General features: G+C 55.5%; 10 protein-coding genes across 10 annotated transcripts; 5 read left to right on the top strand and 5 right to left on the bottom strand.

Moving 5' to 3' along the window:
• Positions 1-699: 699 nt before the first annotated feature.
• CHGG_05630 (uncharacterized protein) lies at positions 700-1,807 on the top strand (the record flags this gene model as incomplete). Its single annotated transcript, XM_001221724.1, has 4 exons — positions 700-900; positions 974-1,173; positions 1,325-1,442; positions 1,676-1,807. 4 exons carry the CDS (start codon positions 700-702, stop codon positions 1,805-1,807), a joined length of 651 nt encoding a protein of 216 aa, XP_001221725.1.
• A 741-nt stretch (positions 1,808-2,548) lies between these two features.
• Positions 2,549-3,893, bottom strand: CHGG_05629 (malate dehydrogenase, mitochondrial precursor; the record flags this gene model as incomplete). Its single annotated transcript, XM_001221723.1, has 7 exons — positions 2,549-2,689; positions 2,748-2,892; positions 2,944-3,406; positions 3,465-3,552; positions 3,618-3,728; positions 3,786-3,817; positions 3,881-3,893. The coding sequence occupies 7 exons, from the start codon at positions 3,891-3,893 to the stop codon at positions 2,549-2,551; spliced, it is 993 nt and encodes a 330-aa protein (XP_001221724.1).
• Positions 3,894-4,580: 687 nt separating this feature from the next.
• Positions 4,581-6,054, top strand: CHGG_05628 (uncharacterized protein; the record flags this gene model as incomplete). The annotated part of the gene is made up of 3 exons (XM_001221722.1): positions 4,581-4,708; positions 5,202-5,798; positions 5,853-6,054. The coding sequence occupies 3 exons, from the start codon at positions 4,581-4,583 to the stop codon at positions 6,052-6,054; spliced, it is 927 nt and encodes a 308-aa protein (XP_001221723.1).
• A 1,101-nt stretch (positions 6,055-7,155) lies between these two features.
• CHGG_05627 (uncharacterized protein) lies at positions 7,156-7,852 on the bottom strand (the record flags this gene model as incomplete). The annotated part of the gene is made up of 5 exons (XM_001221721.1): positions 7,156-7,330; positions 7,392-7,516; positions 7,586-7,609; positions 7,664-7,749; positions 7,813-7,852. The coding sequence occupies 5 exons, from the start codon at positions 7,850-7,852 to the stop codon at positions 7,156-7,158; spliced, it is 450 nt and encodes a 149-aa protein (XP_001221722.1).
• A 1,782-nt stretch (positions 7,853-9,634) lies between these two features.
• CHGG_05626 (uncharacterized protein) lies at positions 9,635-10,543 on the bottom strand (the record flags this gene model as incomplete). Its single annotated transcript, XM_001221720.1, has 2 exons — positions 9,635-9,889; positions 10,535-10,543. 2 exons carry the CDS (start codon positions 10,541-10,543, stop codon positions 9,635-9,637), a joined length of 264 nt encoding a protein of 87 aa, XP_001221721.1.
• Positions 10,544-10,896: 353 nt separating this feature from the next.
• On the top strand, positions 10,897-11,301 carry CHGG_05625 (uncharacterized protein; the record flags this gene model as incomplete). Its single annotated transcript, XM_001221719.1, has 1 exon — positions 10,897-11,301. One exon carries the CDS (start codon positions 10,897-10,899, stop codon positions 11,299-11,301), a length of 405 nt encoding a protein of 134 aa, XP_001221720.1.
• Positions 11,302-11,773: 472 nt separating this feature from the next.
• CHGG_05624 (uncharacterized protein) lies at positions 11,774-12,657 on the bottom strand (the record flags this gene model as incomplete). Its single annotated transcript, XM_001221718.1, has 3 exons — positions 11,774-11,997; positions 12,048-12,242; positions 12,294-12,657. The coding sequence occupies 3 exons, from the start codon at positions 12,655-12,657 to the stop codon at positions 11,774-11,776; spliced, it is 783 nt and encodes a 260-aa protein (XP_001221719.1).
• Positions 12,658-16,033: 3,376 nt separating this feature from the next.
• On the top strand, positions 16,034-18,199 carry CHGG_05623 (uncharacterized protein; the record flags this gene model as incomplete). The annotated part of the gene is made up of 5 exons (XM_001221717.1): positions 16,034-16,178; positions 16,308-16,389; positions 16,448-17,354; positions 17,416-17,892; positions 17,951-18,199. The coding sequence occupies 5 exons, from the start codon at positions 16,034-16,036 to the stop codon at positions 18,197-18,199; spliced, it is 1,860 nt and encodes a 619-aa protein (XP_001221718.1).
• A 673-nt stretch (positions 18,200-18,872) lies between these two features.
• Positions 18,873-22,776, bottom strand: CHGG_05622 (uncharacterized protein; the record flags this gene model as incomplete). Its single annotated transcript, XM_001221716.1, has 5 exons — positions 18,873-19,652; positions 19,901-20,125; positions 20,766-21,883; positions 22,148-22,659; positions 22,739-22,776. The coding sequence occupies 5 exons, from the start codon at positions 22,774-22,776 to the stop codon at positions 18,873-18,875; spliced, it is 2,673 nt and encodes an 890-aa protein (XP_001221717.1).
• Positions 22,777-23,961: 1,185 nt separating this feature from the next.
• On the top strand, positions 23,962-24,937 carry CHGG_05621 (uncharacterized protein; the record flags this gene model as incomplete). Its single annotated transcript, XM_001221715.1, has 2 exons — positions 23,962-24,676; positions 24,741-24,937. The coding sequence occupies 2 exons, from the start codon at positions 23,962-23,964 to the stop codon at positions 24,935-24,937; spliced, it is 912 nt and encodes a 303-aa protein (XP_001221716.1).
• Between the last annotated feature and the right edge of the window lie 167 nt (positions 24,938-25,104).

Genomic DNA, 25,104 nt, shown 5'->3' with positions numbered 1-25,104 from the left:
AGCCCCATTTATGTTTCTCTTTTTTTCTTTCTTTTTTTTACTTGATGCCTTGGACTGTACCAACATGCAATGGCTTTCTATCGACTAAAAGTGTAATGAGAGTGAGTGTGTGGAGCAGTTGTTTGTTTCCCCTGATTTATGCTGGTTAAGAGCATGTTGGGTAACTGCATACCAAGGCTGTCTTGTCTTTACCGAGTGCATCGGAAGCAACGCTAGAGCTCAACCACCATTGCAGCGTCCCAGGTTGAACTCGACTTGCCAGATTTCCGACGCGAATAACACCACACACCATACCGATTATTGAGAATCACGATCGGTTTTACTTAGTTTATTCAACTTGCTATACAATACCCCCTCACTAATGCCCAATTCCCCGTGCCAACACGAGCTTTACCGACCATCCATACCTCGCCCCGCAGCTCCGACGCCGAACCTCCTCGCTAGCAAACACCAGCCTGTTTACTCCCAACTCGGTTGACCACACCTCTTGCACGATCAAGCATCCACGAAGACATCCGCGCCACCACCACACGAAACACCCATCCACCGACCCAACAGAAGCAAGCACGCAACAACACCAACCATCCACACCCGCCCGCAACACCGACAGAGACTCGCAACGACCCAACCATCCCCTCAAACAAACCACCACCACTACCACCCCAACAAAACAAAACACACATTCCCAACACCGCAAAAATGTCCTTCGACCCCGTAATGCCCCCCTACAACGCCTCCGACCCCACCGCCCGCTTCCTCTCCGCCTCATGCCTCGACCTGCTGCTCATCGAGCTCGTGCCCATGGCCTACCGCCTGACGAATGAGCTGGAGCTTGTGGCGCGCCAGCAGGAGAATGAGGTTGCTGCTGCCGCTGCGGCGGCGGCGGCGGCGGCGGCGGAGGTTGATGGGGAGGGAGGGGAGGAGGGAGAGGGTGGTGATGGGGAGGGGGGGGGCTGATGGGGAAAATGGGAAGGGGGTAGAGGGTGGGGAGGGGGGTGCTGCGGGGAGGTTGTCGTCTGGGTTGGGGTCGGGGTCAGGGGCAGTGGCGGGTGGTGGCCCTGGGGGGACGGGGGCCGAGACGGAGACGGTGATGGATGAGGAGGAGGAGAGGGGGGCGGTGTTTTGGCGGTTGGAGCGGATCGGGTATCGCGTGGGGCAGGGGCTTGCCGAGAGGTACGTGTGTTGTGTGTTGTGTGTGTGGTTAGAGGCCGCCTTTTGTTTTTTCCCTTTGCCTCTGCGAGGTCATCGTGGTGTTTGGGACAGGGCAACCGCTACGGCGGGCAATATTGGTGATGTGTTAAGCGCTGACACGGATGGCGGACAGGTTCTCCCGCGACCGGCCACGCTTCAACGACACGCTGGATGTGATCAAGTTTCTCTGCAAAGACATCTGGACACTTGTCTTCCGGAAGCAAGTGGACAATCTGAAGACAAACCACAGGGTATGTCCCCCATATCATCCCCGCCCTCACAATACCACTCACTAACCTCACATGCCTATCCAGGGAGTTTACGTTCTCACAGACAACGCCTTCCGACCGTTTGCGCGGATGAGCGCCGAGACCAGCAGCCAAACAGTCCTACGCGCACAGCCGGTAACTCTCCCTCGCTCTCACCCAGCCTAGCCCATCTCACAAGACCAAGAGAGAGTAAAAAGCTAACAAAACCTCCAAAGTTCCTCTGGTTCCCCTGTGGCATCGTCCGCGGCGCACTAGCAGGGCTCGGCATCACCGCGACGGTGCACGCCGAGACGACTCAAATGCCGACCGCGATCTTCCAGATCAAGACCGTGCCGGCCAAGTCGTAATCGGTTCTCCCAGCTATGCATGCATTCTTAATCCACGGGGCGAATGGCCAATTTCACTGTTTTAGTAACGGTGGATGAGCAGAGCAGCGCATGATGATGATATCAAACGGCCAACCAGGTGGTTGGTTCCTGGCCCAGGCTGAGTGCAGCGTGGGGGGAACATATATGTATTACGTTTAACCGGTCTGGGCATTGGGTTGCGGCTCCGGTTACGGCCCGTGTTGCGGCCAATGCAACCGCAACACAGCGGGCGAGGAAACATCAGCGGCGTATGGCGTTACAAACGGTCGGCAGGCACGCAGGCAGTCGATAGATGGAGGGGGCAGTGGCATGTTAGAACCGGTCGTGTTTAGATTTTTGGTTTGCAGGTATACCCGGCGTCCGGTAGTACATAGAACAACATGCTCGCTAAAAAGCGCCCTCTTCTCCCCCGTCCGGTTGTTGTATGACCGCTGGTGATTATCAGTTGCCTGTCCCCCTCTCTTGTCCTCGCCGACGAGTTGTTAATGGGCTAATCGCATCCCACGCGTTCAGCGTCAGCGCTTACAACCTAAGAAGTGATAACACCAATCAGCCACCTAATCTGGTATGGGAGGAGCAAAAGCATTTTCTATTTTTGCTCTACCGGCCACGACGGCTCGGACTACCTGCAAGCCACCAGCGGCTGCCTCGCAAAATGCCACTGCCTCAAAAAATAACAAAGGGGGATAATTTTGCCATCACGAACTAGGGGGTGGGTATTCACTTCTGGGGAGGGGTGTGGACGAAGTCGACGCCCTTCTTGATGTTGCCCTTCAAGCCCTCGAGCGCCGCGTTAAGCAGCTTCTGCTCCTTCTCAGTGATATCACCAAGGATGTCGAGGGCCTTCTCGGCGCCGTTGGGCTGCACGTCTTGTTAGCACGTCCGAGGGCTGGACTTAATTCAGGCGGGCGCCACTTACTCCAAGCTCGACAGGGACGGAGAAGAAGTCAACACCAGTCTTCTCGGCGATCTCCTTGCCGCCCGGGATACCGGGGAGGTAGACGTAGCTGGGCTCAACGAGGCCCTTGACGCCCGCAACGGCCTTGAGAAGCTTCTCGGCGAACCTTGGGGCCAATTAGCACCACGAGCAAGAAATAACATAGCTCCCAACTTACCTGTAGCCGGCATACGCCATCGAGAGGGTGGCAGAGCCGAGACCATCCTTGGCCTTGACGACTTCGTCACCACCGAACTGAACGCGGTTGACGAGAGCGTCGTACTTCTCATCGGGGATCGTGACCGAGGGAGTAACCTTGCTGAACAGAGGGACGATGGTCTCGCCGGAGTGGCCGCCAATGACGGGAACGTTCAGCTCCTGGGGGTTGCTCTTGCCGGCGAGCTCGGCGACGAAGGTCTCGGCACGGACAATATCGAGGGTGGTGACGCCGAACAGGCGCTGGGCGTTGAACACCTTCTTGGACTTGAGAACCTCGGCCGAGATAGGGACGGTCGAGTTGACAGGGTTGGAAATGACGAGGATGAAGGCATTGGGGGCGACTTCGGCGGCCACCTCGATCAGGCCCTTGACGATGCTGGCGTTGATGTTGAACAGGTCATCACGGCTCATGCCGGGCTTGCCTAGACACAATTGTTAATATAAATCCCAAGCAAGCCTAATTGATTATCGTATACGCACGGGGAATACCCGCGGGGATGACAATGATGTCGGCATCCTTGAAGGCAGCCTTGGCGCCGTCGTTGGGGGGAAGGTAGCCAGTGGTTTTCTGTTGTACAACGTGAGTGGTTCAAGTCTGTGAACCCAAAGTCGTATTCGTGGGCTATCACTTACGGCATTGGAAGAGATGTGGGACAGGTCGGCAGCGACGCCGGGAGTGTTGACAACATCGTAGAGGGCGAGCTCGCTAACGAGAGGCGAGAGCTTCAGGAGCAGCGACAACGGCTGCGGGGTATCGCGTCAGTGGTGGACTTCTCATGTTGGCTCGGGGAGGAAACAAACCTGTCCAATTCCGCCCGAGGCACCAGCGACAACTGTCAAAAATGTTAGAAAACCCTCTCCTTAAATCGCGCAGAGGTGCTGTGTTTGGTTCTTACCAGCCTTGACCATCTTGACTTTTGGACGAAAGATCGAAGGGGAAGCGGGGTTATGGAGGGGTAGCTATTGAAGTCGCGAAATCGGAGGTCAGCTTGGGTTCGACCAAACGCGCAATTGGACTCGGGAAGTAGGTAGGGAATTACTGGAATGAATTGGAGTTTACCTAGAGAGACGGACGGTGTTGAAAAGTAGGTAGTGGGAAAGTTGGGGAGGACACGATGTCGCGATCGCGAGCTCGGAAGGTACTTGGCAGCTTAAGTATGTACTATCCGAAAAGTTGGCGGGGTCAAACTACGGAGCGTCAAGTCTGACTTGGTCCAAAACCCAAATCGCATTTGATAATTCATCCATCCACACCACCGTCAATATGAAAAGACACACCAAGTAGGTCTGCCATACTTCCTTTACGACTAATCCACTCTACATGGAATGGATGTCATAACCTTTGCCTCTTGCTGGATATCATTGACCAAACCAGATATAACGAGTTATTCAAACCAGGCGCGACTTGAGCCAACTAGGTGTTGGTAATTTGCATTGTATGGCTTTACTCGCATGCACAGGCACCCAATACCTGGGTTCCGTAATCGGGATTGATTCGGTTAATCCTATGGGGGTCAACCTAGTGATGCAATTTGGGTTTTGGGATCAAGTCGGGTTTGACGCTCCGTACAGACATCCCTGATGGCAACAACCAGGATGGCGCTAACAGATCCCCCCCCGGACTCCGCATCCCCCGCGACTAGTCGCGCCGCGCAGGCATCCCTTCTTTTCCGACTCCCGCCGCCTCTCCGGCGCCGCATCTACCTTTACCTCGGCCTGGAATCGTGGGTGGTCGACTATCCGTTCGGGTTCGATCTGCATACGGGGAGGGCGACATATGAAACCCCGGCAGCCGCCAGCTTCTACGGCTGACTACTTTCCTGTTGGGACTTATATACCGAGGCGGCGACTTTATTGTATTCAGCCAACCGCTTCTTCATCCACTACACACACCCAGGGTCCCTCGGACCGCTACGCTCTCTGACTCCGGCGTCACTCGCATCGCTCACCCATCTCAAAATCGTCCTTAACCAAGCCTCCCGTCACCACCCGGACGAGTTCTCTTTCTATGTCGGGTTTTGCTGTTTGCATGGTCGTCCAGACAAATACCATTATGGTGGCGTACGCGTGTACAACAATGAGCACCACGGGCTACATCGCCCTCCACTCCTAAGTAGCGATGACGACGGGTTGGCGAGGCTGAGAGTCCAAGGCATGCTAAACGAGTGGCACTCGACCGCGGCTTACCTCTCAACTCATACCACTTTACGCCTCGAGCTCTCCCCTCGTCTGCGACCTGGACCCCCAGAACGGCCATGCGCTCGATGTAGCCGGTTCCGTCACCGCCCCGCTCTGCGATCTCTTCCGGCCGCTCAGGAACCGTCACGTCCGCCTCGCCAAAAGGCCGGATTCTCGGCTCCAGGAGGCGGCTCGGGATGCCGTCATGCAGGCACGCGGCATAGCCGCTCCGTACTTGAAGCCGTCGTCAACACCAGCAGCAACGTCGTTGATGGACCTACCGCGCGAGCTCCGCCTCCAAAACCTTGAATACACCGACCTCATCGTCCCGTGGAGGGAGGTCACATGGAGCCGACAAGACCTCGGATATGTGGCATTTGCCACTGAAAACAGTCCTCGCTGGGGCGATGTTACTTGTACGCCCTCCCTCTTCAATTGCTGGCGTATCAAGGGCGATGGGCAGTCCATTGGTTGTTTTTGCCGCCGCTATCATTCCGCGTCATCCTCCGCGTGCCGATGCTGGCTCCCGCCGACTCCCCTATTCCTTGTATGCCGCACCCTATACCAGGAAGCGCTGTTCGTCTTCTTCTCGAGCAATGAGTTTTTCGTCCACGATCTCCGGTCAGACCCGGCTTGGTAGGTACCGGGCTTGCCAGAAGCGAATGAACCACTGCCCGTACTCAATCCCAGGTACGACTACCCCAACGAGCGCCTCGCCGCCTCCCTATTTCTCCGAGAAGTCACGCCTGCCTGCGCCCTTGTCCACCTCCGTTTTCTCGAACTCGTGTTTCCTGCTTACTTTGCCCCAAGCTGGCCGAGAGCCGGCCAGCCCGCGATGCAAGATTGGTTCGCAACCATCGACTGGCTTCAAGACAAGATCAACGCGCCGTAGCTCACCGTGCGTCTGAGCGGAGCTACGATGGGCCAGGGCACCTCACGCGCGTACGCCGCCACGATAACGGTGGCCGAGGGTGATACAATCTTCCAGGCTTACATGGACATTGTGCGTCCTTTCAAAAAGCTGGCGGAGGGACCCAATGGTCTCGCCAGGGTTTATGTCGACTTTGATTACCCGTGGCAGTACACCGAGGCCTCAAAACGCCGTGAAGAGCTTCCAGGTGGTTGTGGTTGGCTAGAGCGCAGAAAAAGAGAAGTAAACAAGGGCCTCGAACGCTATATCATGGGTGATCGTTATGATAGTCTCTGCCAGAATGACCAGGGGGAGTTGGAGCCTGCTCTTTGGGTGCGCCGGTTTTATGGCTTTTAATTCGTAGGTCGTAGCTGAGACAACCTCGCCTGGTTGTTATTAGGTACCTCTTCTTCAACCTAAGCACTGGGCACGCCGTGGACAAGTCTTAACCTCGTATGTTCCGGCTCAATTCGTTTCTACCCCGAGTTCGGCGCCGGACATCCATTGTATGGGATGGGGGGGCCAACTGCGTGCACCTCCATAATCTGTTTCCAGTCCGCTATCTTCTTCATTACGGTTTCGATGATTCTTGTTGCGATGTGCTGGTCACCCACGCTCTAGTCAAGACGGTTATCCGATTTGCTTCCGAGGCCCGGCTCTCGGCCCGGAGTATCGGGCGGGCCCGGGACACCGCGAATACCTCGCCCCGAAGTTGGAGGCCGAAGACCCTTGTGAATGTGGAGAAGCAGATCGCACGATTTCCCGTTATCTCTTTCCGATCATCTACATGTCGTCACGCGAGTGGGCTTCTGGACTCGGGCAGCAGGCTGGGGCAGGCAGGTGGTTGTGCTCTCTATCACATGTATTGTGCCGCAACGCCATCCGGGCTGCAAAGACCCCGCTTGAGTGATCGATTCTTTGGATATCAAACGCCGTGGCCGTTCCTGAATGCAAGTCTTTTTGGCAATCCGTCCTGTCCCCATTGCCCCGCATTCCATCGTCGGTAATGCACTCCTCGGCGCGAGGTTTGCGGTCTCAATACAGAGCTACGCTTCCGGCCCTTTCCTGCCCGTCCATCATCCTCTACTGCTTAGCAGCGGCAGCCTTCTTGGCGGCGTTGCCCCTCAGCTTCTGCTCCGGCTCGGGCTTGACGGCCCGCTGGGACCGGCGGATGGCGCTGGCGCGCGAGACGGCGGCGGCGCGGAGGTCGGCACGGTATCCGTTCTTGGCGGCCTGGTTGGCAACGGCGCGGTAGGTCCTGTGAGGTAACGATATTAGCATCTCCGATCATGTTCGTTCTGAGACTTGCTTCTACTAACTTGCGGGACGTCTTGTTGCCGCCGTAGGTGACGGTGTGCACGCCCGAGGCGGGCTTGTTGGCCGAGGCGGCCTTCTTGCTGATCACCTGAACGCCGCCCTTCTCGTTGGCGGAGATGCCGAGAGCCTAATCCTCCGCATTAGATCACTATTCCTCCCCAGATCCCATCGGAAGCTGTGCTCGAATTATTCGTACCTTGTCATTGGCGAAACCGGCGAACTGTTGTCTGCGTTAGCTTGAGTATTCCCTCCCGGTATTTCCATCAAATCGTACCTTGCGCGAGTGCAGGTTCGTGAGGTTGAGGGGATCCCGCGAGAACTGACCCGTCCTCGTCTTGACGAGGTACGAGTTGGAGGAGCCTGTAAAAGACGTTGGTGAGAAACTGGGCGAACCCTTCCAAATTTGCAACTAGAACAACTTACGGGAAATCTCCCAGATAAGGTCGGCGGAGACGTTGGACATTTTGGCGATATGGACGTTGAACAGGCGATGCAGTCAAAATCAAGGCGTCGGCAAGTTTTCGTGATATCGAATTTCAGACCCAAATGCTGGATTTTTGGTGCTGCGAGTGTGGGCTCGCTTAATTTGCTAGTTGGGGTTAGACTGGGAATGCGGCCGGGTGTTCGTACTGTGCATGTCTCCATGCCATCAAACAGTCTTATTCCTCGCTGTAGGTCGCTTTTACATCAACTTGACTTTCGGAAACAATAACAACTATTTGCATTTACTTTTTCCTTCACTTTGTTTTCTTTTCACTTCTTTTCTTTTAATTTTCCTTGTTTCGGGGGCTTTGGTTTCTCTTCACTTTTCTTTTCCCTTCTTTCTTCTAGTTAGCTTTTTGTTCCTTCTCTTCTTTTAGTCCCCCGTCTCCTATCGTTTTCTTTTCTTTCTTCTCAACTACTTTTCTCTCTTCTTCCATTCGTACTGATAGCTGAGGAAACTTATTCGCAACATCAACCATCAAGCCGTTATTTTCTTTTTCTTTTTTCAATACTGAGGTACATATATTGAACGCTTATGTGGTGTGGTGTTAATGTCGACCTTTTGAAAAGTGGGGTTTAGTTAACTCCGTGGCCTCGTTCTCAACAGCAACAAGCAAACAGCGTCAGGAAGATGGTTCCTCCCTCTCACCATCCGCGTTGATCATCCCTCAAAGGGATCATATCCTTTTCCGACGAACCGGCCCTAGAACCCGCCGGACGCGCCCGGTTAAACAACAAATTCCAGCGTATCGTCAACCATTTTGAAGGTGCTGCTGCCGGTGGGAGCCAATATAACGGCCCCCGACTCGTGCGTCTCACTTATGAATATGTACGCTCCGAGGCCTCGAAGGACATCTTTCTACGGACATTTTTCCGGTCGATGGGCCTTTCATTGATTGACGAACAACGCGATGATGATATCGATTTTGAGAATTGTGAAGAGGAATTGAGCTCGGGATTGTCTCGCTTTGCAGATTACCTTTTCGAGAATTTCTTTCTACCCTGTAAGTCTTGCTCGCTCTATATTTTAAAATTACCTTCTTTCTCAACATTACCTTCTGCAATATTATCTTCCCCCGCGATATTGCCTTCTCCCGCGACGTTGTCTTCTCCCTCTCCCACGCCATTGTCTTCTCCTCCGATATTGTCTTCTCCTACAACATTATTGTCCCATATTAACACTATTTTGGTGCGTGCTTCTGCCCTCAAAACGCCGCAGTTTCCCCCGGTAGATCACTCCGAACGAGCGCAAGGGGATGGACAAGACTTCATCGGCACGCCAGAACGAATGGCAGGCCTTCGAGAGGACTGCCTTGTCCGTGACCGCCACCGCTGTGTGGCCAGTCGTCGATTCGACATCATGGAAGCCGCTGACCGTTTTGGCAAGCCTAGCGCCGATGCTGGGAACGACGATGGCAATCGCCTTGCAGCAGAAGATAAGAGGTTTACTAAATTGGAGGTCGCACATATCCTTCCTCGTTCTCTTACGGACATGGGAAGCGCGTCTCAACTGGTTTGTTCCTTTCTATCCCCTCATTATGAAAGCCTGGCTAACCCCGTCAGCCTCCCTCCAAAAAAGCCGCACTTGATATTCTTAATATGTTTGACCGTGGAGTTACCGACTTCCTCCAAGGCACCGACATTGATAGACCACGACACGCCATCACATTGAACCCGGAGTTACACTTGATGTTTTGCAGATTTCAGGTTTTCTTCGAGGCACTGCCTGGCCGAGAGCATACCTACCGAATCCAGACTTTCCTCAAGCCCTTCCATCTGCCGGGTCTGCCCGTCGAACGCACATTCTATCTAACCGAGGACGGATCCGTAGAGCCACCCTTACCGCGATTGTTGGCGCTCCATTCTGCCATTGCCCATATTCTTCACCTTTCTGCAGCGGGCCGTTACATTGACGATATCCTTGAGGATTTAGATTGGAAGGACATACGGGACGATGGGTTAACGAAGCTCTGCCACCTTGTAGCCCTTCGGTTGGATGGGTGGATAGATGCGGTTTCTACCTAGGTAGGCAGCAGACAGAGCCCTGGCTTTCAGCAAGCTTACCATGACGGGTTGCGCTTAACAATTACACCATGTACCACTTATCCATCAACTACTTGAGGTAGTAGAAGAGCTTTTATAGAAAGGAAAATAAAATGAAAACTAATAGAAGAAAACGAAATGGGGAAAAGGGTGAAGAATAGAACAGAGTAAAAAGAAAAAAGATTCAAAAGGAAAAGAAGAGAAGAAAAGAAGAGAAGAAAAGAAGAGAAGAAAAGAAGAGAAGAAAAGAAGAGAAGAAAAGAAGAGAAGAAAAGAAGAGAAGTAAAGAAGAGAAGTAAAGAAGAGAAGAAAAGAAGAGAAGAAAAGAAGAGAAGAAAAGAAGGGAAGAAAAGAGGGGAACTAAACGAGGGGATATTACAATGAGAAAATAAAGTTCATGTTCATAGTTTATAACAGGATAGAATGTACACGCAACGTTGATGTTTTTGTTCTGTTCTTGCTATTACTATTCTTATAGCGAGTAGTCAAGTGACATCAACCGATATAGTATGCTCTTAAGAAGATATGTAAAAACGAGCACGCATGTGGCCCGTGCGGGGATTTGCCCATCGTCATTCCATGCCATGCCAAGCTGACGGCGGCCTCTTCGGCGACAAACCCGACACATCTCAAGACCCTTTGAATGTTTCGCGATTAGCACCCAGGGCTCGCCAACTCGAGCCTAGCGACATGTTCTCCCCACCTGCGTAACAAGCTTTATCTTCCTTTCGCCTACGCTCTTTTTTTCTTGATTTTTTTTCCCCCACCTCCGGCGCATTTGCGTGAACATCCCGCCGCCCGCCGCTTCCGAAACACCGTCAAGTCTGCGCCACAAAGCAATATCCCGCCGCGCGGCACTCCCAATCCCTGAAAGACGTCCCCTCATTCAAAGAAAACATCAACACCCAGACCCTCCAAACGAAGGACCAAGCGCCCCCGCGCAACCACCCCACCACAACACACCCACATACACACATCAAAATGGGCTACCTCCTCTACAGCGTGACCTTCTTGGTCCTGGTCACCGGCACGACCCTCTACCTCACACGGGCGCGCTGGCTGCCCGGGTTCCAGACGCGGGTGCACAGCCTGCACATCCCGGGAAGCGACTACCTGTACTCGCGGCTGGCGCCGGGGGGCTCGTTCGAGGACGACATGGAGGCGGGCCTGTCGTCGGCCAACTTCGATCTCGCAGCCAACGTGGAGGGCGGGGACGGCCGCGCGGGTTTGGATGATACTGCTAAGAGGGAGGTGCTGCGCATTATGAAGAAGAGGAGGCTGAAGTTTGATGAGGCCAGACGGGTGTATATGGAGCAGCGGTTTAAGGAGAATGGGATTGGCGCGGACGGGAGGCCGAGGGATCCGAAGTTTGTGAGCTTTTCTTGAGGGGGGGATGGGGTGGTTTGGGAGGAGGGAGGGTTGGTATTGGGGGGCTGGCTGGCTTTCCCGTCTTCTTTTCCTTTTCCTTTTGGGCGGAGGAGGATTGTTTTTGTGTGGTGAGATACCACCTGGTCTATCGTTACTATTTTCTTTGCGTATCCTAGCATTTCCTTGTGTACATGTACATTTTCTCGAAGCGGGATTGCGAGGCGTCGAGGGGGCCATGGGATGTTTGGGGCTACGCTGTCTCCAGCGGGATGATAACAAATCCTCTGAATGCAGGATGAGACGGAGTATCTCCGCGCAGCCATGCCAGTAGCGGACAGGGGCTCTGTTTATCAGCGCGAGTGGAATCTGGTGTCACATTTTGAGCCACAGCACATTACCCGCTGTTTTCGAGCCTTTACAGGCGGCGGGCTGCGATGGACATGTTTGGGTACTTGCCAGAATAAAGGCACTAATCACGATTCATTATTTACTAGTTACCCATATTGGACTCGGCATTGTCTTGCCTTGATTTCACCTCGTGCTCATCACTCCATTTCCTCACTGCCTCGAAACTCTGACACGTGCGGGTCCCTTCGTACTCGAGCACCCTGCCAGGTGTCCCTTGGCTCATATGCTCGGCGGTGCTGCTGACGGCGAAGATGCCCGCATCACTGTGGCACATCAGAGTCTCCCGGAGTAGCTCAACACAGTAGTCTAAGCGCGGTCAGCAACTGCCTGTTCCCGCGGAAATGCTATTCACTCACCAATATCTGCGGTTGCCTCGATGCTGCCCACTCCACGAGCTTCCTGCCTCAGCAGGTTCAAGCAACGCAGCTGGTAAAACACTTCAACGCCTGCTTCGTAGCCCTGCTCGCCCGTCTCGGGGTGCTTGCTCGTTGCCATGCTGGGTGATACGCCCAGTTTCAAGGCCGTTGCTTTGGTGAGAAACACATCGCCTGCTACATTTCGTCAGCAAGTGTCAGATGTTATGGACTGGGTGGGGGTTTTACCTTGTGTAAGAGATCGCCAGGCCTCTTCCGCCTCGTCACTCCGACCCGCATATGGCGAGTCCCTCCATGCTGGTCTCAATCCGGCTTGTTTGGTTTCGTACTCGATTACCGGTAATACCGGTGCTGCATTAAGTAGGGGTCTATGAGCGGTATGGTTTCCAGACCTTAGGCAAAATGAAATAGCAAAGAATGCCATTGAAACTGAGAGGAGCACGGCATGGGCAAGCCACGCCCAGTGCTTGTGGGACTTGCTCCGATTATTTGAAGTCGTTTCACAGTCTGTATCGGGATCACGCCGCATTCGGCGGCTGTTAGGACTGGGCTCCTCGTCAAGAGGGACGCGATGGTATTGGATGTTGGACATATTGAACAATATCGGTATCGCACAATACACAAGGTAGAAAAGAAGGGAGGAGTGCTTGGTCTGAACAAGCCTAACTATGCCATCTATCTGCTGTGTATTTGGTTGAGAACGAAATAACAAGTGAAACGGGGTTGTCTGTGTGCTCAGGGACTAGAGTTCCATCATGACCTCCTCGGCCGCTAGGCTGTTTGAAGCCTTAGTAACCTACCGTTGGCCTTTTTGGCCGCCCACTCAAGTTGCCGAACATCAAAATTGTCGGATTAAGCCATAATTTAGCATGCGGTGGTAGAGAATTGGATATATTAATTGACCGTATAGCTATGAGAGCTCCATCTTCCCCAAGCTCCTTACAAGTACGTAGAGGAGAAAGAAAGTTTTGCGGCGATGCCAATTCTCAGCGCCGTTCTTTTTCGCGGGGACAAACGCCGAAACTGTGCAAGAGAGGTGTTTCAGTAGCCCGATGTGGTTTAGCCCACCCCACAAGATCGCATGAAACATTCCGCTGAAAAAGAAAAGATGACATCAAGCCACTCAGTTTCCACTTTCCGCCGGGAGCCTCGGAGCACAGCCGCGGTGCAATGTGGCGGGCAGGCCTCCGAAATATCAACTACAGAAACTTATCGAACGACTTATCAGTCCCTGTTGCGGCTTTGGCCTCTTAACTGAGCAACAGGGTACTGTTTAAATACCCACCCAGGGGCGCGCGTTATGGTGTGCAGACCCTTAAGGCTGAACCGGGTGCCGTCTCGGGCCGTACAATTTCCCTGCCGAACCGGCAATCGAGGAGCCCGGCTCGGGACACACCTTTGGAAGCGAAAGAAAAATGAAGAACCTCCCACATCATCACGTTCCTGTTGTTCTGTTTCCAATTTCATGAATATATTCATAAAACCTCTCCGTGGCATCGAAATTCAATTTACATGCGCCATTAGCTTTCTGCACATGACGTGATGTTTGTGCCAATCGCCGGTACATGCGGTTCTAGGCATGGCTTTTGGTCGATGGTGACGAGGTTGAGTGGATTTCGCTGGGGATTGACTGAGTCGTTGGTGGACATGCAGCCCCTCGGGCGGCGATATGGTAGATCCTTTCGTGAGAAGTTCGAGATGACTAACTCCCATTATCTACAAAAACGAAAGAAGCAAATTAACCGGATATCACGTAAATTGGCCATTATGTTCGATCTTCACTTCTTGAAGCAACCAGGAAACACACAAAAGTTTTGTCCTCCCGCCCGACAAGGGTGGTCTTGAGTTGGTGGGTAAGGTGAGATAGCGACAGGAGGAGCGGTGAGCTGGGCGCCGGTCTCAGAACGGCAGTTCCGGACCTCGCAGTGGCCACTCGGATACTTACTTTCCAGCCGGGTGCAGTCCCGCTTCAAGTTTCGTACGCGGGAGGAAAACGTAAGAAAGGATGCCGCACGACGACAAGCCCGTCAGCATGCAACGTCAGAAGCGATGCAGATTAACTAGGTAGTGTACATGTACATACATACCTCCACGTGCGTGTACGGATGATGAGGGTGAATGGCATGCATCCAAAACCGTCGACGAGTCTAATGGCTGGAAGCCGTCATGATGCTGCACGCTGAGCACGCGGCCCACCCGTTCCACTCCTCCTCATGCTCTCTTCTGCCCGAAGTAACAATTCGGGCCTAACCGGACAGAGGATTGACTGTGATCTGTCCTATGGATCGGGTTCTCCCCACCACCAGTTGGTGGTGGCACACAGTTGGTGGTGGCACAGGCTCATCATTTCAAAGTACACACTGTGTACTGCATCACAGCATCGTTGGATCACTGCATCAGTCTGGTAGCACAGGCCCATCGAACGGTGCAACCCGCCCCATTGGCAGTGTGGCAGTCTGCCAAACCGCTCACCAGCACCCAGCACCGAGCGCCCAGCTGCTGGAGAACGGGAACAAGCGTGTACTATGTAGGTGAGCCGAAAGGGGTAATCCATCTTCCCCACACACACCACTTCTCAGACCTTGTGCCGCTCACGCCCAGGGTGTCTCGACACGACACGACTCAAGAGAGCGCGGGGCCGCGGGGGCTTGCCGAGGCCGCACAATCTGTCCGGAGCCCAGACCCCCTGGCCACCATGGTCGTCGGCCGGATAATTATGGCTGCAAGGCACCTGCAGCGCATTTGTTGAAAAGAGTTGTTGGAGGAAATACTACTTACACAAGATGTCACAATCACACTACCCTACCACTCATCGCTTGGCCTGCTTTTGAAGAACCGTGGGAACGTGGGTAAGGTGAGATCAGGATACGAAAGATGTGGACTGGGGAGTGAGCGAGTGCTCGTCACTTTCCCAGCACATCGAACATGGACATGGACATGGACATGGGCAGCTATCCCCGACCAAATTAAAAATCAGATTCCATGAGATCTGCTGATAGGTTTGAAACCGGCGTGATATCTTTATTTGTAGGCGCGGTAATTCGCGGTACTGGCCACAAAATGACTGGGCTCTTTTTCTTTTCGTTTCGGCGGAGAGCCAGTCGGGAATGTTTGCGTTGTGGTTGGTTCCATGTTTCTCGGGAAACAGAACATGAGCAGAGTCGTGCTTGCATTGCAGCCAGGCAGTCTCGTCCTTTTGGGGTCACTCCACTCCTGCGGGCAGAATGCACACTCCCTTGAGCCCCACTTCCCCCACTTTGGCCATTTCCGCTTTCCAGAACGGCCACGCTAAGATACCCTGGCTTGCCTGGCGACGCACGGGCTGGACCCACACAGGGTATCCGCCTGCAGACGCCTGAGCATCCTACCCCTGCACCCCTGTCCATGTCCGTGAGCTCTGCAATTGCTTGGGTGGCGCCCGCCGCATGTCGGGCAAGGTACCTTACCTTTTTTTCCTTGGGAATGACTTGGCCAGCCGGATTGCCTTGCGCTTCCCCCAAAGTTCATCAGCCGCCCCTCCGCTCTGGGGTGTTCCGTTCCTTTTCCTCCCTTACGACACACTTTCCCCATCCCATCCCATTCCCTAGCACGGCCCGTCCCCAACCACCGTTGGAAGCATATTCGTCCACCTAACCACCTGCCGCCCGATGACAATCGGAATCACGGCTTGCATTTAAAGCCAAAAACTGCGAATACCGTGTAGCCGTTTCGCGGTGACGCGCATTGCATCCACGCCAAGGCGCTCCTCCTAATCCCGAGTTGTGTTTTTTGCGCGTGCGCGGGGAGGCTGAACCTCTGGCCAGCTGTTGTTGATCGAGGGAAAAATTTCCGCCGTCGCTGTCAGGTTACCCCATCAACTCACCACACGATACCAATCGCGATTCCATCGAAAATCGACCTTCCTCATCCCTCAGCCGCGACTGCGGAGACAAAAGGAACAATAGCGAGAGATATTTCGACGAGAAACCATGTCGTCGATGTATCCCGGCCATCAGGGTATGAGGGGCGTGCCCCCTGCCAATGGCGGCGCCAGCCGTCTCAACGAACTACTCGACCAAATCCGCGCCGAGTTTGAGTCTCACGTTCGCCAGACCGAGACCTACGAGCATCAGAGTAAGTCGTTACCGTCCTGGCCCTGCCATCATTAACGTCACCGCGTCATAAGCGCGACGGGACAAACCCTACCAGCGGCCTTGGCCGTCGCGCAGTTCGTCGGGTGGGCGCTAACAGTTCGTCTGATAGTCCAGGCCCAAGTCCAAGAAATGCAAATTATTCGTGAGAAGGTCTATCAAATGGAACAGGCCCAAATGGGACTCAAGCAGAAGTGAGTTACCCTCCTACGTTGTCTGCCAGCCTCACCGCCCTAACGCGCCAGTTATCAGATACGATGACGAAGTCGCCATGTTGCGCCGCCAACTGGACAACCGCGGAGGCCCGCCGGGTCCCATGAACCCCCCTCCCCAGCACGTCGCTCCTCCTCAGCAGCCGCCGCAGATCGGTAATCCGGGGAACAATACAGTCATTGGGGCCATCCTCTCCGGCCAAGTCACCCAAGGAGGCCTTGTTCCGCCTCCCCACCCCCAGCAACAACAGGAGCAACAGCAACCCCCTCCGCACATGCCCCCCGCGCCCCCCGGACTGCAAGGCCCGCCGCCGCCGCCGCCGCCGCCCCCATCTCAACAGCCTCCGTTCCAACCGCAGTATCCGCAGGCCCCCGCGCCGGGAGGTTTCCCTCCCCAACCCCCGCAGAGCACCGCCTCTCCGGGGCCGGGAAACAAGCGACCCATCGGCAGGCCACCGGCAGCTGGCCCGGCCACGCCGCAAATAAATACTCCGGTCCCTTACAACGGCCCTGGCCAGTCCCCCCAGGTCCCTACCCACCCGACCCCCGACCATACCAGGATGGCCCAGCATGTTCCCGCCCCCCCGCCTCATAATAACGCCCTGGGCGACCTTGACCCGGAGCGCCTGCCGAACCACATCAAGAAAGTGAGGGACGATTGGTGGGCTATTTTCAACCAAACCGTCCCCCGGGTCTTGGATGTGGATCTCGTACACACCCTTCAGCACGAGAGCGTCGTATGCTGCGTCAGGTTCAGCCATGACGGCAAATATGTCGCAACCGGTTGCAACAGATCGGCTCAGATCTACGATGTCAACACCGGCGAGAAGATTTGTGTCCTCCAGGACGAGAGTATCGATCTCAATGGCGATCTTTACATCAGGAGTGTCTGCTTCAGCCCTGATGGCAAGTATCTAGCCACCGGAGCCGAGGACAAGTTGATCAGGGTGAGTTTTGCTTTGTGCTGAACTTTGTTTTGTGTCACAACAGCCATGCTAACTTGCACAGGTCTGGGACATTCAAAACCGCGTGATTCGGACCACGTTCGCCGGTCACGACCAGGATATTTACTCCCTAGACTTTGCCCGCGATGGACGCACCATCGCTTCCGGTAGTGGCGATCGGACTGTCAGAATCTGGGACCTGGAAACGGGCAACTGCAACTTGACGCTCACCATTGAGGACGGCGTCACGACCGTCGCCATTTCCCCCGATACCAAGCTGGTCGCTGCTGGCTCTCTGGACAAGAGCGTGAGGGTGTGGGACGTTAAGATGGGTTATCTCCTCGAGCGCCTCGAAGGTCCGGACGGCCACAAGGACAGTGTCTACAGTGTCGCGTTCTCCCCCAACGCCCGTGAACTTGTCAGTGGCAGCTTGGACAAGACGATCAAGATGTGGGAATTGACCACCTCTCGCCAAATCGGCCACACCCAGCAGCCCCCACTCAAGGGTGGTCGCTGCATCAAGACCTTCGAAGGTCATCGGGTACGTTTACAAGCCGACCTTGATTTACTGTGCACGTCCGCTAACACGAAAGATACAGGACTTTGTCCTCAGCGTTGCGCTCACCCCCGACTCGGAATGGGTGCTCTCCGGCTCCAAGGACCGTGGTGTCCAATTTTGGGACCCGCGCACCGGCCATACCCAGCTCATGCTCCAGGGCCACAAGAACTCGGTCATCTCCGTTGCTCCCAGCCCTGTTGTCACCCCTGGCGGCGGCTTCTTCGCCACCGGTTCGGGTGACATGCGCGCACGCATCTGGTCGTATACTCGCTTGGATAGGCGGCCGTAGAAGGCCATAAATGGCGAAAGCACCGTGCGTCCCTCGATTGGGGCTAAGGTGTAATTTGAGATTGCGCAGCGACGCAGGTTGCGGGGCCGTCATAAGAATAGAAATAGGGTTGGGCTGAGGGGCGATGATGGCTTGGTCGGAGCTGGACTACTCGGGGGTTGGAGTGTGACGTACGTAGGCGGTTTCCCATTTGGATGTCGCGGCGTCAGGAATGGCTTGGAGAACTTTCTTCCCTTGTTCCTTCTTTCTTTTATGTTGGTTTTTGTGGGATGGATGGAATGGGTCACTGTTGTTGCTGTTGTGTTGTCTTTTGTGTCAAATGGTTGCTGGCCGCTAACCGCCCTCCCCCCCTGTATTAGGCATGCTGGTAGTTCAGCAGCCTACCCAATATGTAGTAGGTCAGATCTAATTGACGTTTGTCAGGTATGTGATTTGGCGGTTTGGTTGTGTGTGTGTGCTGCAATTGCGGACATGTATTGTATTAACCGTATCCCTCACGTATGTCGCTGTTTATACATGCTCTGAAATGTCCCGTAGGTAATTAATTAATCATCCACATAGCCATCCTATTCCTTTTCTTACAGCCTTCATCATCGATACCCTCGCTCTGATCAACGACCCTTAACATAACCGACCCAACCCGCTTCTAGGCTCAATGCGTACATATGTGATATCACAACCCCCCAAAAATATCATCAAACTCATCCCCCTTCTTCCGCTTCTTCCTCTTGGGCTTCTTGCTCTTGCCGTCGTCAAGCGAGCCAAAAATGTCGTCGAACTCGTCGCCTCCTGCGTCCTCGCGAGTCTTCTTCTTTTTCTGTTGTAGCCTCGCCTTGTCTGGGGGTGGGTTTTTAGTGGTGTTGTTGGATTCTTCGTCGCCTTTTCTGGGCTTGGCCTTCTTCTTGACATGGGATTTGGTTGCTGCTGGGACGGTGTCTTCCTCTGACGAGCCGAAGATGTTGTCGAACTCGTCGTTGCCTGCTTTCTTTGCCCTCTGTTTGGGCTTTGCTGGGTCGGGGCTGGTGCTGCCCTCTTTGCTGGGTGGTTCGGTTTTTGATAGAGTGATTTGGGTGGATAGTTTTCGTTTGGATGGGTTGATTGGGAGGGATATGGATCGTGGATGGGGTTGTCCTGCTGGCCGTGAAGGCGCTGATGATGGGGCTGTGTCCTGCTCAATGGATAGCATGACCTCTTCTCTCGAAACGGCCACGCCCATGTCCACATCCATGGCCACATCCAAGCCCCGGTCTACCGTATCCTCCCTCGTGATGTCGCTCAGACCAGTCGACTGCGCCCTCGAGGCTGCTTCCCCCCTCACATCCGGCACGTCCGACGAGTTGCCGGGCCCCGCAGCAAAAGGCGTAAGAGCCTGGTCCACCTGCGCCAGCACCCCGAGTAGCATCAGCCCCAAGGTGTGCCAAACTGCCGGTCCGCCGACAACTGTGTGAAGGCCCTATGAACAGTTAGCAACCCCACCCCATCTCACACCAACACAACAACAACCTACAAAAAACGCCCTTCGGCCCCAATACCCCCCTCAAAAAACGCCCGCCCTTTTTCTCCACCACCCCCATCCCCCATCCCTTTCCCTCCCGCAACCTCTCCCCTTCCCTTCCCCTTCCCCTTCCCTTTTTTTGAACTCCTTTCCTCCCTCTCAACCACCCCCACCGCCCCCTCCACCTCCCCCAGCATCTTGCGCACCTGCCGGCGCAGCATGTCGGCCTGGGCCCACCACTTGGCCAGGCGGTGCTGGTTCTTGTTGCGGTGGTGGAAGCGCTCGAGCAGCTCGAGGGCGGGGGCGAGGGACGCGGCTGTTGTTGTGAGGGTTGTTGATGACGGGGGAGGGGCAGTAGTTGGGGGGGGTTCGTTGGGGGGTGGTGATGGGTCGGGGGCCATTTTCTGGATTGGGCTTTCTTTTCTTTCTTTCTGGGGAGGTGGTGGAGGATGAGGTTGGGGTTTGTTTGTTTGGGTGGTGGTTGATGTTGATGGGTTGGTTGGTGGATGGAATGTTGGGGGAAATGTGGGTATTGAGGTGAGAATAACTGTGAAAAAGGAAGGGCCGAGGCTGAGAGATGAGGCTGATTGGATGGGGTTTCGTGAGTGTAAGTGAGGTTGGTTGTAAGTGTGTGTTTTGCAGAGAAGCCAATGTTGAAAAGTAAGAACAGTGCACCAACCCAGGGTTAGGGTCATAACAGGCGAGACAACACAGGATGGGAGACAAGGGGAGGGGTCGTAGCAAGTGAGCCAGCCAGTTAACTACAGCATTAAGAGTGCCCTTGGGAATCAACAGGTTAGCTGGGGGATATGAACCCAAAGAATGATCAATTATATACCGGCCATGCAAACAGCTCCGCAAGCTTGCTCGCTCAACCGCTGTCATTCCTCGTTCCATGACACAAATAATAACCCACCACAACCCTCGATATCTCAGGGAGGTATACATAACTAACAACTGAATCCAAAAACACAACAATCACCACACTCATCACCACACTCACCACCACACTCACCACCAGTATCCCACGTTGGTAAAGGCCGGCCCCTAGCAAACCCTCACACCACACACCTCCACCCCCTTCGTCTCGACATACGCCCTCCTGGCAAAATACCGCGCCGACACCTCCCCCACAAAATCCGCGTCCGCCTGACTCCACACATCCAGCCCCATCTCCGCCAGCGCCTCGCTATCCACCCTCACCCATCCCATCATCCTATTCCCACCCTCACCACCACCACCCGCACCACCCAACAACCTCGCCGCCTCCTCCCCAGCAGCGCCAGCACCAGCACCAGCACCCCGCGCCCCCGCCGGGCCATCATAATCCGAGTACGGCTCCGCATCCTCACGGAGGTCGAGCCTGAGCCCGAGCAGGTCATCCTCGTCCGACGAGTCGACAATGTCGGCCAGGACCGACAGCAGCGACGTGGTCAGGCGGTGGAAGTAGGCGACGGCAGCCAGCTCGATGCGCGCCCGCATCTCGTCGTCGCGATCGTCACCGCCACGGTCTCCGTCGTCGTTGTGCGCCGTGAGCGAGGCCAGCGACGAGACCATGTCGCTTCCCGCGGCGGCCGCGCCGAAACTGGTTCGTCTTTGTTGCGGTTGCGGTTGCGGTTGCTGGCTGCGTGTTTGGGTGGATGGGGAAGAGGCGGTCCCGGCCGGGGAGACGGGCGGCGCGAGGTCCGCGAGGAGAGAGGCGTCGTGGCTCTGCTCGTCGACTTCGTCGCTGTGGCGCTTCTCGCCTGCCGAGGCCCACCACATGAAGCCGTTGTAGGCGAGGGCGGCCCAAGTGGCGGGCTCGACGATGGTGTCGGTGTCGTCGCCGCTGCCAAGGGTGGGTAGGGAGGAAGGGCGGTCCTCGGCGGCTGTTCCGGGGCGGGAGCCAGCGGGTTTGGAGAGCCTGATGGCGGGGGTGGTGGGCACGGGGGAATCGCTTGTTTCCGACGGGGGGCTGCGAGGGTTGGGTGGTGGTTGTGTGGGAGGGTGGGTGGCTAGCCGGGCGAGGCCGAGGGTGAGGGAACGGAAGCGCCGAAGGTCACGCTGGGTAGCTTTCACAGGAACACCCTTGGGACATTCTACAGTGGGCCAAACGCGCTGCTTAGCACTCGATGAGTGCGGAGGAGGCATGGTAATGAGCATGTCCCAGAGCCCCTCCTTCATCGCGAGGATGCTGTCGGTAGTGCACGCTACCCAGCCCGAGGTAGTGTCGTCAGGGTTGTTGTGGCTGTCGCGGTCGTCGTTCATCTGGCTAGCTCGTTTCAATGCCGCTTGGTGCTCGAGCAAATAAGATATGTCGTGTACTCCGATGCAAAAGAGCGGCCGGAGACGTTGGACGGGGGCGGCAGGGTCTACTACATCGCATACGGAGAGGGGTATATTGGACAAGACGGAAATATCGTATACTAAGCTGGGTTAGTGAACGTCCAGAGACCCTCCATCGGAATGCCTACCGAAGTTGCAAACCTCGTGCACCGGGGCATGGCAGGAAATCAAAATACGTTTGCGCAGCAGCGCGGCACGCTGTATCGGAAAGATCAAGGGCCCAAAGGTGTCCAGCAGCGAGGTCAGGCTCCAGGCCGGATGAAACGGAGACAGGCGATGGCCTGGTGGTATCAAGGCGGTGCCGTCCGAGGCAGAACGATTCCTAGCATGCCCCTTGCCTAATCCTGGGCGGCTAGCCTTGATGCTGAGCAGAGGTGACTCGAGTGGGGTATCCTTCAATGGTTGTGGCGCTGTCGTCTCGCTCACCCCATGGTTCTCCCAGTACTCGTCCAGCAGTTTTGTTTGTTTCCTATCGGCAGCCAGCTTGGCCGCCATGTCCTTCAAACCCTCGGCGTGGCGCCATGCTCTCCCGAGGCGGCCGTAGCTAAGCGGAACTAGCACGCCAACCGCGATCATGCGTGCATGGCGCGTCTCCTCCTCGTCGGTGGGGGTGTTGACGAAGGCGCTAAGGCCAGCGTGGCTACCATCGTGGACGAAGTATATCAGGTCGTCGGGCACGGTGTGCAGACCCGACGGCAGGCTCTTGTACTCCACGGTACCTTCCAGTATCCGAGACCCTGCACGAGCCCGCTTCCATAGTGATGGGTATACCCGAGCCTTGACGTCGAAGTGCGATTATGGAAGAGGGCCGAGAATGGGCAGGAAGGTCGGGGAAGACCGGCAAGACGTAGGCTGGGGTAGCCGGGACAAAGAGGGGCGGCCTGCCCACGGCGGGATGCAGCCAATGGTGAGTCGGAAAGGGGAAATGGAAAGTCGGCAAATAGGAGAGAGCCTGCGATGTGTGTGGTGTGATGCAGCGTGCGAGGTCTGAGGTTTGGCGGGTTCTAGGGGCTCGAGAAGCGCTGTTGCGGAAATGCGATCATCATCAATTTCGTCGGTCAAATGGCCCAGGCGAAGTTCAATCAATCATCGTTGCCCAATCTACTTTCTTTTTTCGATTCCTCACACAACCAAGCAATTCGGAAGCGAGGCTACCCGAAGTCGATATTCCTCGGAAGTTGCCTGCCCAGTCCCGTCGCTGTGCTGCGGCTGTCGCGTTACAGGGTCATTGGAGCGGGACTTTGGGGAGCATGGGAGTGGCCTGTTCTTTCTTCCCGCAGCAGCATCATCGCCTCCTTGGCACCGCCGCCCTCGGCCCGTGGAACCCTTTTTCAGGACGGAATGCAGGTGCAGTTCGAGACGCCAAGCTTTTCCCCAAGTGACCCTCAACATTTCTCGACCTCGGAAGAGAGAGAAGCGGGGCACGGTGGTCTCTGAACCAATCGAGGCCGACAGTGGCCCATCCCCCACATGCATCAACCAAGAGCAGGCCAGCTCGTCCAAACTTTTATTTCTGTTGGTGAAGTCACACGTGCGTCTGTCAAGCGATTCTTTCTCGGATGGTGACCGGGAAGCATGACTACACGACAAAGTATCGCACCGCATACCTTGCCCACGAACGACCTAAAAAAGTAAACGGGCGACCCCATCTGATATTGCCCGTAGAAGGCCCCATCTCCTCCTGAATATTTCTCCACCTACTCCAACAACGCCACCACCCACAGAGGGACCGCCGGCAACGCACCGCGGTCGGTGAAGCAAATTCGAACCTCTGCGAACAAACCTAAAACCCGAAGTCCCTAAATATTCGCATCGTCATAGGACACGTAGGGAAAGCGCAACGCGCATCGCATCGAACGGATCTTGCGCTGCTTTGCGCTCTGCACCTGCCTGCCCCGACGCACTCCTTTGATCCTCTCGAACTCCGGCCCTCTATTTCAAGATGGCGTTCCTACTCTATGTCGGCTACTTTCTAGCCGCATACATCGCTTTGACACTCTTCTTCTACATGCTGTCCCCGGTAATACCCAAGTCGGCTTTCGTGGCCCGCGTACTGGCCTCGTACCTCTCCTTGATCATCAGCTCGGCATATGGCGTTCTCGCTTCCATCGTCTTGCGCGCCGTCGGCCTCAACCAGCTCACGCAATGGACCGTCGCCCGCAGCTTCAAGCACATCATGGGCTTCTCCACGGGCGTGACCTTCGACGTGGAGGATCCCGGTAACTACCTCGAAACCGTCCGCCCGGCCGTCTTTCTCGGCAACCACCAGACCGAACTCGACGTGTTGATGCTGGGCTGCATGTTCCCCAAGTACTGCAGCGTCACGGCCAAGGCTTCGCTCAAGAAGGTTCCCTTCTTGGGCTGGTTCATGGCCCTGAGTGGCAGCGTCTTCCTCGACCGCGCCAACAGCAAGGACGCCCGCCAGGCCATGCAGGGTGCCGCCAACGAGATTCGCGACAAGCGCCAGAGCGTCTACATGTTCCCCGAGGGTACGCGCAGCTACTCCAAGGAGCCGATGCTGCTGCCTTTCAAGAAGGGCGCCTTCCACCTTGCCGTCCAGGCCCAGGTGCCCATCGTCCCGGTCGTCGTTGCCAACTACAGCCACATTCTCTGGCCCAAGGGCCTTGTGTTCAACAACGGGCGGATCCCCTGCAAGGGTACGTCACCCCACTAATATCTCTTATCACGTTTAAACCCCTTAAACTAACGTCCGGTTCGCAGTTCTCGACCCCATCCCCACGACCGGCCTCACCGCCGCCGACGTCGACGAGCTTGCACGATCGACCCGCTCCCTCATGCTTCAGGAACTCTATGCGCTTACCGAGAAGGCGCGAGGGCAGAGCGTTCCCAGGCGTGAAGACGCGGGCGTGAACGGAGTGGCAAAGGCCACCGGCACCGATGCGAGAGTCGCGGCCTGAAGCTAGCCGCGCCCCTACGGTGGCCAAACGATGATGGCTGCAGGGCCCGCCGAGGGATTTCTGAGAGAGTTTTCTTTTGAAGAAATACGTCAGTACGGGTCCAATCAGAAAAGAGAAACTGAACCAGAAACGGCAGCGAATAGATACTGCAACGACATACACCCCCG

The sequence above is a fragment of the Chaetomium globosum genome, genomic scaffold, assembly GCF_000143365.1.
Source record: "Chaetomium globosum CBS 148.51 scaffold_3 genomic scaffold, whole genome shotgun sequence".
Classification (NCBI taxonomy): domain Eukaryota; kingdom Fungi; phylum Ascomycota; class Sordariomycetes; order Sordariales; family Chaetomiaceae; genus Chaetomium; species Chaetomium globosum.
This window is presented reverse-complemented; position numbering and strand designations above follow the sequence as displayed.